Source organism: Trachymyrmex septentrionalis, unplaced genomic scaffold (genome assembly GCF_001594115.1).
Source record: "Trachymyrmex septentrionalis isolate Tsep2-gDNA-1 unplaced genomic scaffold, Tsep1.0 scaffold7, whole genome shotgun sequence".
Lineage (NCBI taxonomy): Eukaryota > Metazoa > Arthropoda > Insecta > Hymenoptera > Formicidae > Trachymyrmex > Trachymyrmex septentrionalis.
The window spans coordinates 4,211,074-4,221,845 of record NW_017305884.1 but is presented as its reverse complement, the minus strand read 5'-3'; the positions used below and the strand labels follow the sequence as shown (position 1 = coordinate 4,221,845).

The 10,772-nt window shown below is 25.9% G+C and overlaps 1 protein-coding gene across 1 annotated transcript in view; it reads right to left on the bottom strand.

Annotated features, from left to right (window-relative positions):
- Window positions 1-10,772, bottom strand: part of LOC108753473 (tachykinin-like peptides receptor 86C) — a 42,558-nt gene that overhangs the window by 17,155 nt on the left and 14,631 nt on the right. The window contains exon 2 of the mRNA XM_018495061.1: window positions 9,927-10,140. Coding sequence (XP_018350563.1) covers window positions 9,927-10,140 — 214 coding nt within the window. The remainder of the gene's footprint in view (window positions 1-9,926; window positions 10,141-10,772) is intronic.

Here is a 10,772-nt window from a genome sequence, read left to right as displayed (position 1 = left end):
ACATTTCTAAAACTTCCTCCAATCTTACAAGAACATAAAGCGTAGAAGTAATTGTCAAGTTTAGTTTCCTCGGAAACTCGCTGAGCAGTTTATTGCATGGCAAATAAACAATCCGTAGATTAACGTAGATTATTTATTGTCTCACTAAAACTAAATCGATGATAACTGAATAACACTATGAAACACATAATTAAATTCATGAACTTTTATTGTACTTTTATTCATGAACTGTTTATTGTAAAGATGTTGTATTGTAAAAAATTATGTATTTGACCTTTTTTTGGTTCTTTTTTTTCATTCTCATACATTCGACTAATTAATAAAATATGTTACACTGAAATAAATCCGTATTCAATACACAGTATTCAAATAATTTTCATATAACATATTAAAATATATTTCATAATATGGCATAACATTTTAACAAAGATATATATATATATATATCTTTGTTAAAATGTTATGCCATATTATGAAATATATTTTAATATGTTATATGAAAATTATTTGAATACTGTGTATTGAATACGGATTTATTTCAGTGTAACATATTTTATTAATTAGTCGAATGTATGAGAATAAAAAAAAAGAACCAAAAAAAGGTCAAATACATAATTTTTTACAATACAACATCTTTACAATAAACAGTTCATGAATAAAAGTACAATAAAAGTTCATGAATTTAATTATGTGTTTCATAGTGTTATTCAGTTATCATCGATTTAGTTTTAGTGAGACAATAAATAATCTACGTTAATCTACGGATTGTTTATTTGCCATGCAATAAACTGCTCAGCGAGTTTCCGAGGAAACTAAACTTGACAATTACTTCTACGCTTTATGTTCTTGTAAGATTGGAGGAAGTTTTAGAAATGTATAAATCTACAATAGAATTTCTACGTAAGTTTCTATATTGGCGTATAAATTATAATCAAAGAAACGAGACTATCTTTACTCTTCTTTATTAAGTTCACAAAGATATTACAAATTAGATCTTAATTTCTAATATTATAAATAATGCTACTGAATGCGTATTTGAAAGCAGCATAATTTGCTGCATGTATATAGGCCGAATGCTCGCATTTTGGGCTTGTCATTATATATTGTATCATTATACATCGTATGCTAATAATGAAAACTTGATGCTCTTTGAGATCTTAACAGTTTGCTACTCCGAGAAATTTCTCTGTTTAATGTCTTCAGACGATGAAAGCTGTCATGAAGAAATAACTGAACCAAATGATAAAATCTCTCATATCGTATTTTGTCACTATTATTTATTAGTTATTGATACCAACGAAACTATTTAGTACTAAAAAAGCCAGCTTAATAAATATAAAACAAACAAATTTATTTTTAAAATTTGTAAATTATATTTAACATTTGAATAATTACGAGCTAGTAATCTGTTATAAAACATATTAGAAGATACCTTTCAAAACATTTAACATACAAATATTGCTTTAATAAGTTTCAATCTTTATTTTTAACAGTACAGTTAATTATCTTATCTTTAGATTTATAAAAAGAAATAAAAATATCTGAATAATTCAATATAAATTTACTTCAAAATATATACAATAAATCAAATTATAGGACTCTTAATCTTCAATAAAAATCGAAAAATGTTAATGGATGATGTAGAATCGGCGCGGAAAATAAAGCGCAATGACACATGAAGAGCGTTACATAATGTTAATGCATTTCAGTTCATTTGCGTCACGATAGGAAAAATATTATTTGTTATCTGCTGAGAATGGCTAAAAAATATAGCTGAAATGTCCAGAATTCATTATTTAAATTTTTGTCACATTATTAAAAGAATTATCAATCACTGCGCTTTACTTTCTACATCGGCTCCATATCGCCCATTGACATTTTTTTTTATTTTTACTTTAATATATTTAAACTTTCTTAAATTTATTTTAATAGAAAAAAGATTTATTTTAATAAAGATTTGATATTATTGTTAAGATATTTAACAGTGCAAATAAAAAAAAATTACAACTAATAATCTCTAACTTTTAAATTTTAGTTAAAAATCACCCCTGACACATTTCTGCTGTGATCTTTATCTTTTTTTAACCATGAAAAAAGCAGATAAATGCAGTTGTTGTGTAGTATTGTATAAACCAAAACAATAAGTAACATAGACAAAATGGTTACATTGTTTTCTTCATGAGTTTTTTCATGATGGCAAGATATTTATTTTGGTAAAGCCGTTGAAACCATAATGACATTTTGCGTCACGAGAACGCGAAGCATTCTGTACATGTGATAAGAATTACAACTTGAAATCCGTTTGTAAATAGCTGTGCGATGAGCTGTCTCCGAAAACATGTCAACACATTTATTGCAGGTGAAATACACGAGAATGTCTAGACGCGAAAATTGCATATGAATATTCATCTTAAAGATAACGTAATATTTTCATTATTTTTTTTAATATTGTAAAAAGTTACATTAAAAGTAAATTTATATTAAAAGTAAATTTAACAAGTAATTAATATATTAGTTAAATTTAACTCACATTTTCTTTATATATTTATCAACCGATTTATAAATCGTTCCGCATATTTCTGACTCCAAAATATTTTAATATGATGAAATGAGAGAAGGGGGGGGGAGAAGAAAGAGAGAGAGAGAGAGAGATAGAGAGATACGTGAAAAGATTAATTTATATTTTTATCTTAAGTCATATAATACAGTTATTAGTACATTGCATTACAAAAAGAAAGATTGTTGACACAAGAGAATACTCTTTGAATACCAAGTGAAGGAAAAACCAATGGAGTATTGACTAACAAAAGAATAAAATAAAGAATATTTCTCTACTGTAGCAATTATAAAGAATAGAAGAGAGATAAATTTTCCACGGACTTTGTCACTTTATTATCTTGCAATAACTAAATTCATTATTTCCTACGTTAGAAGTTACATAATAACTTTGTTATATCTCTTATTGAGTTATTTATGGGTCAACGAAGTATCGGGATATATAGATATGATATATAATATGACATATTACAAAGAGATAAAGGCTGTAAAATATAGTATCTAATAAATGTTTAATAGGTAGCAAATCTAATTTCTGGTACATTGTCAGTCCAACCCTTGCATATACAAACCGCAGTACGTGAGAAGCATATAGCTATCTGGAACTATTCGAACTTCAATTTCTCGTTCATCGATTAGAACGTGAAAAGCATTGTAATACTGAACTTGTTTAATATGCCAAGATGTTTAAAATAATCCACTTTTACCTCCGATTGCAGTTAATTAAATATTGTTATTTGTAAACTTTAACGATACCGTTCTAAATTCTTTAAACAATCTTTAATAAGCGGACACTGAATTATTATTATTATATGATGCTTAAATTGATTGCGTTTTTATCTTTAAGAGTATTTATTAATTTTTTGCTGATAAGAAAAGGATAATGTAATATAAAAAGCCGTAAAACGAAATATTGGCATGTAAATCGATAATTCAATATTTATAAAATACGAACCAAAAATTGGATATTTTATAGCTCCATCGGCAAAACCTTTGGCAAAATTGGATTATTGACTGTGGCATTGATTGATCGTTAATTCACTTTTATCTTTAATGAGCCGTTATTAATTGATGGTTCGCTAATCGGATTGAAAAGTTGAATTTGAAGAATACTGACAAACTTAATTATCATAGTGACGATTTCAATATTAATAATCTTTTATGTCATCTCGATGTAACGTATAAACTGCGATATGCATAAGATTTCGAATTTCATTATTGATCAAACGTTTGTTTTAATTTCATTCTTTACTAATGAAAACATAATGAAAGATCATGTCGAATTAATCTATATTTTAATTTAATACTTAACACAAAGTTTTTATTTTATGCCAAGCGAACTAGCAGCAAAATTAATTAGTCTGCATGCAAGAAGATCATTTTAATTCAAATTATTATTCCATTTTTCTTAATTAAAGTTCTTAGAGTAATATTTGTTTACGTTTATGTTAAGAATAAATGGGACAAATTAGAAATTAGAAAAGTTAGAGCTACAGTTTAGTAAGTTTAGTAAGAGCTACAGTTTTTTATAAATATACGTAAATTAATCCATTTACAATTCATTCTCTCTACTCTCCAGTTATTTGACAGTTTAAGTGATTGTTAATTACTATAATCTTTCCGATAATAAGCACTTTAAAAGGCAGTTTTGATCTTCCTACATCAATTAGTATTCGTTATATTCATCCCTTACCCATTTCTAGTCCTAAAGTTCTATCTAACTTCAGCCTCAATTTCCAGCGCGCAGTTAATTTACCGTAAAATAATTTAAGTATGAAACTTTAAAAGTCTTGTTTTGCCGTTGTCTTGCCACAAGTAATTAATTGACAACTACGATAACATTGAAACATAATTTATGTATAATTATTCTGTTAAATGACGGCAAAAATGTTCTAACCTTTAATGGATAACTTTTGTTATAACCTAATTGTTTTTATTAACGATCATTATACTAGATGGCCAAAATTTCTAGACGAAATACTCTTAGTAAAATATTTCGACAAATTTGATATGACTATTAAAAATAAAAAGTTTTAACAACTTTGTGAAAAGTCTAAAAGTCTTTATACATTATATTTAAACACACTTATACCAGGCTTGTAGTTTTTTTGTGCTTAAAGAAATAAAGTAGAACTAATTCGTAAAATATCATTTACATGAGAAAGGAAATATTTTTTATAGTAATATATTTTGAATTTATTATTATTGAATCTTTAAATAGATAAATATGTTTAATTAAATCTACAATAAATAATCATTATAATATAATCGAAATTAAAATATAAAGATTGATAATAAAGTAATGTAATAGTCTTTTTTTCTTTGAACGTTTTATGTGGAACGAATCAGATACTAATCTGTGACCTTCGGGTTAACTGCACCAATAGTGGAATGACCGACGAGCATGAATTTGTATCTTATCTTTTCTCTACCATCTTTAGGGCAATCGTGACTAATAATTTATGTTCTAACTTTAATTATAAAGAAAGAAGAGAATCTCTCTCTGCTTTATATGTTGAATGCTTCTAAATTTGATTTATTGTTTGCGCTATTACATACACTATTATAATAATGTATCATTATAATATAATACAAAGGAAAGAGAGAGCATAGAAGTTTGTCTTCTATCTGGAAATTTTCTATCTTTAATTTTTATAGAAAAATTGTCGTATTTGCTCTTTTATAAAAAAATTAAGTTTAATAATTTTTTATAACTTATTAATTCTTGATATAAAATATTTTAATAATTAAAATATAAAATTTCACATTTTACTTAACAAATGTTGTCTTTATTTAACTTGTGATATTTATTTGTTACATTATGTTATGTATTTTATTTTGCTACGAAAAGAGAAAACAATATTAAAAAATGGGAAATATGATGGATATGAAAATATATTGTATCTGAAAATATATTATATAACACATTTCCTGTCTTATATTTTATGTATTAAATTACTGCACCTATATATTCAATTACTTTTATTTTTTATTTATAATGTTTTCGTGTTGTTTACATGAATCGATACTAATAGTGTATTTGTATAACATTTTCATTAATAAGAATACAATTAATTCATTCGATTTCGCGAGGGTAAACTATATTTATTGCACATCATAGATTGATTAATAATGCTGAGTACATTGTTCCAGTTACGCGGCATATGTGTAACTTGATTCTTCATACACCAGCGTGCAATTACCAATTCGCAAATGTCTTGTTTTTTTTTTTATTAAAACTATCCTATAGATACATCAAGTCACCGTTTGCATAAAGAGCATAACCAGAAATGCTATATGTATATATTTAATGCACATTTTCTGAACATATAATGTTATTTTAATTTATTTTAAAGAATATTATGAATGTTTCTATAATATTATTATTATTATTATTAGGCGTTAGGAACTCGAAAGCTCATTGCCGCAAATACCAAATCCCGCCACTGTTCCCGTCCCTGAGCCAGATCCCTCCATTTGTGACCCTCGTACCCCATTTCGTTAAGGTCCATTCTAATATTATCTATAATATTATGAATAACATTTATTCCCTCTGCTTGATCTAAACATCTGTATATTCCATATTAATAAAAAATTTGAAGCATGTGATTAATGACAAGATGATATACCGATTTTTATTAACGTGACGTGATTTCTATAAAATTGGTTATTAGCATTTTTAATTTATGCAATGAAAGATGAGAGTTGCGCATTGGAATTTTATTCGTGATAATTTGATCTTTTTATTTTTGCAATAAAGATAAAAAGAAAAAAATAATTCTTTATAAAATTCTTAATAAAAGAAAATATTTTTTAAATTGTATTATATATATTTATATAAGTTGAACGAAGTATATTCAATGCATTGAAGCATACTTTTTTACGCTTGCTTGTATTAATCTTTTGTTAAAATATTACATTTTGTAAAAGATAAATAGTAAAGTAAATCAGATTAAAATTGAATAAAAAAAGATAAAATTTAATATCTAGTTTAAAATTGTATTTGCAAACTTATGGATAAACAAGCTAAATGCAGGAATAATACATTGTAAATATATGAAGATCAATAATAATAAAAAGAAAACAATGAAATATTTAAATACCAAAATAATTAAAAATTTAAACATTCTTCGTTAAAATTACTGTACGTTAAAATAATTTATTATACCAATTTTTACGAAAACATATTAAAGAAACTTCTAGTCAATGTTATAAGTTGAGTATTAATACAATTGCAAACTAATAACAATACGACATATATTTAATGAGATTGTCGAAAGAATAATTAATGTAATAATGATTAATAATAATAGTTAATAATAACAATTAATAATAATTAATAAATATATTTACATTTAATTAAATTATTAATTTTATTACTTTGTAATAATTGTTTAATACTTTAATGAATAAAATACATGAAAACCAAATGAATGTCAATGTTATCATAAATAATTACCTGAGTAAGATATTTTGAAAACAAATCAATGAATTGATTTTAGCAACCCTGAAATTTTAGGGAATTAATGCCATACGTGCAAACAAGCTTTTGGAAGCTTTTAGAATTTAATCCTTAAATATTGAAGGGTAATATTATAAAAAATAAAAGATATAGAGCATATCCATAACACATTAGAGCATACATCTGGATTCCCGTTGAAATTGTTCAATAAAATGGAATAATTTCGATCGGAATCCATTCCGAACATAGATAGGTTTAATAATTCCACAATTGTGTTCAGTATGAAAAACATATTAATAGGTACTATCAAATTAAGTCCAATTTAAGGATGTATGATTGATCACTTGCGGGGTGGTGAGGAGAGGGTACGCTATTATTCTACATTGATAATACCAACCAAATATGAGAATCTTTTAATAATAAGAAAGGCTAATTTATAAAGGTTTATTAAAATTAAAAATAACATTAATTGCTAATTTTTAATTATAAATCAGAATATTAATATTCTATTATTAGAAAATATAAGTAATGTTTTATGTTCAATGATTATCGATAACTTGACAACGTTGCATTTTGAAATGAATGAATTGGCATTCCTACTCGAATACACTAGTAATTGACAGTTTAATTGACAGAGGTTAAAATATTATTTTCATTATACGTATTTTGCAGTTAAAAACATAACAATAGGTTATAAACAAACACATATATATTCAATTATCACACATGTGTCACAGGATGAAGCAAGCTGCAATCTAACGTAATGTCGGAAGTCAACAGCGTTGCCAAGTTTTTCGCGTTTTATATTTCTTTAAATATTCAAATAGGCATGCTTTCATCAGCATTTTGCTTGTATACAAATAAATTACACGGTGAATAAAGATAAAATTCTTGCAAGGATGTAAAAAAAGATTTGTTCTAACTACTTGTATATGTTTTTTATGTGGATTAAAGCATTTTAAAAGTAAGTAATTATATAATATATCAATCATTTAATGCATATGTCATATGACACCATGCATAAAACTTTAACTTTAGCTTATTTTTTTTTTTAATTACACGGCCAATCGATTTAAAAATTTAATATTGCTTTAGTTTTGTTTTAAATAATATTCTGTGTAATTTTTAAATAGATCAAAGCATTTTGATTTTTCGATCGTACCTCCTTAAGATATGTGAGAGAAAATAGATATTAAATATACGCATAATCATATTTTCAAAGAAAAATGTAAAATAAAAAAATATCATTAAATGTTATATTAACATATTTAATAATAAAACAAAATTTTATTTATAATTGTTTAGATCTGAGAGTTGAAATCAACGATTAAATATAACTACGTTATTAACGTGATGTTAAAGTTAATTAGAATTATCCACCAATGATACAATATATAGTATATTATCGTGTGTTTGTCACAAACATCCACCAGATTATAAACACGTCTCCAGTTTCAATATTAACATTATTACCCTTATACTCTTCCCGCATGCACGCAATAATAACAGTTTACCATGTCTACCACGTTTATCAAACAAGCAGGACGTAATAATTGACCGACTAATATTTACCAATAGGCCAGATTAGATAATATTTTGTAATTAGATTTTAATTATTTAAATAATTTTTTAATACATGGGAAATAAAAAAAAGGATAACATATTCACGTACTTACATGATTTAAAAAAATTGTATTAAACAAAAACTTAATAGTTGTAGATGTATATATATTTTTATTTTATTTTGTGCTATGTAAAAAAGAGTAATATTTATATCGTGAATGAAACATTTCAATGCAATTACCTAAATTTTAAGAAAATATTTTTATTATACATAGATATGTTGTGAATAAATCATTTTAATGCAATTACACAAATTTTAAGAGAATATTGCTATTACATATGTTTTATTGGTATTAGTAATATATAAAATAGAATTAACCATATGCGCGCTTATTGAAGATATAAATTACGATATATTGAAAATATAAAAAGAAAAGAAAATTATCATTTTAGGTTTTATTGAAAAACGGAAGAATGCACAACGAAATAAAACAATATGAGATATAAAAGAAGAAAAGTGAATTTATTGGAGTATATTATAGTATAACACATTTACACATTTTTCTCGCTTCCTGAACAAACGTGTGAAGTGGTCCAGTTCGACTATCTCTACCAGATTGCATTCAATATCGATTGCATACGAATGATATCAATTCAAACGACGTTCTGCTAGCGTTTCCTCCACGGCTTACAGCGATTTCGCCGCATTGGTAGCTTTTCCCCGTATGTCACTATTAAAAAGGATCTATGGAACCGAGTATTCGTATGTCTCTATTTTCTCGACGTATCTCATAATTAATTGCGTAAACCTCGTATGTCGACGGAAAACAAATTGTTTTATCCTATATAAAATAAATCGATGAAAAAAACGGAACTTAAAACATCTATTATAAACAAATAAACAATTTTTGAGAGAATAGAAAAGTAGTTTATACAAATATATATTTATTATACAATAAATTATTAGTTGTGTCCATATGATTGGAACTACATATGTATAATGAACAATATTACTGTTTCATAAAACAAAAATATATATATTACGTAAAGTTGTTTAATTTGCATCTGTATTCTTTTATTAGATATATGTATATGTTCTTACTTTTATAATTTATCATTACAAATAGTTATAATCTATTTTCTTTATTTAATTAAAGAAAACAGTCAAAGTTTTAAGTTAAGCAAATAAGATTTATCGTTAAAAATTTAGAAACTACAATAAATAATTATTGGTATATTTTTTATAATACATTACATAATAATCTTAAATGACTAATATTACGAGGAAAGAGACTGAGAAAGAAACAGATATGTGTGTATAAAGAAGTTTCTAATAAAAACTTACCTGTCAAATGAAATTACGACGAGAGTGAAAACACTGGAAGCAACGGTCACGTGTGCTACGAAGTTGTTGATGGTGCAATACACCATTCCGAAGGGCCAATTAGAGTTAAGGAGGAAGATAAAGTTGAATGCGCAGTTGAGCAATGACATCATAAGATCCGCAATGGAAAGATTTACCAAGAAATAATTAGTTATTGTTCGCATTCGCCGATGAGCTGAAACAAGCGAAAAAAAAGAAAAACTTATAAAAACCGTGTTAATATTTTTATAAGTGTTAATGGGGATGTTTTAACGAAGATGTGTTTAACATTTTTATGTCCTATTACAAATTATGCACTTTCCGCAAAAGCATTATAATGACTTTTTGTTGTTACTTGAGTACTACAACTGGTAGTAAATTTTTCTCTTCAAGTCCCAGTTTATGCCTCCGCCGATATTAAAATTCCAAACATTTATCATAAGAAGATATCCACGGAGATATCTTTAAAAATAAAACGTTTGTACATGATATTTCTTTCTTACTTTCTTTCTATCTCCATACTTTGTTTTTCAGAAGTTATCACGTTACGAAAAAAGAGTGAAAACTATTAAATTATTTCATACTGACTATAGAAAACCGGAGCTTTTGTTAACGACAAGGGCGGCGACTCCAGTATGGTTGGTATGGAGTACTCCAAACACTGGACGATTAATATATGGAATTCCATACACTGAATTTCATATCTGTATGATATTTGGTCAGGGCCCTTGTGGCAGACTTCTGTTCTGAACAGCCATATCTTCCCAACCTACCTGACTTATATACAGTACATTGTACTGTATATTAAGTACATTGACTTATATTAAG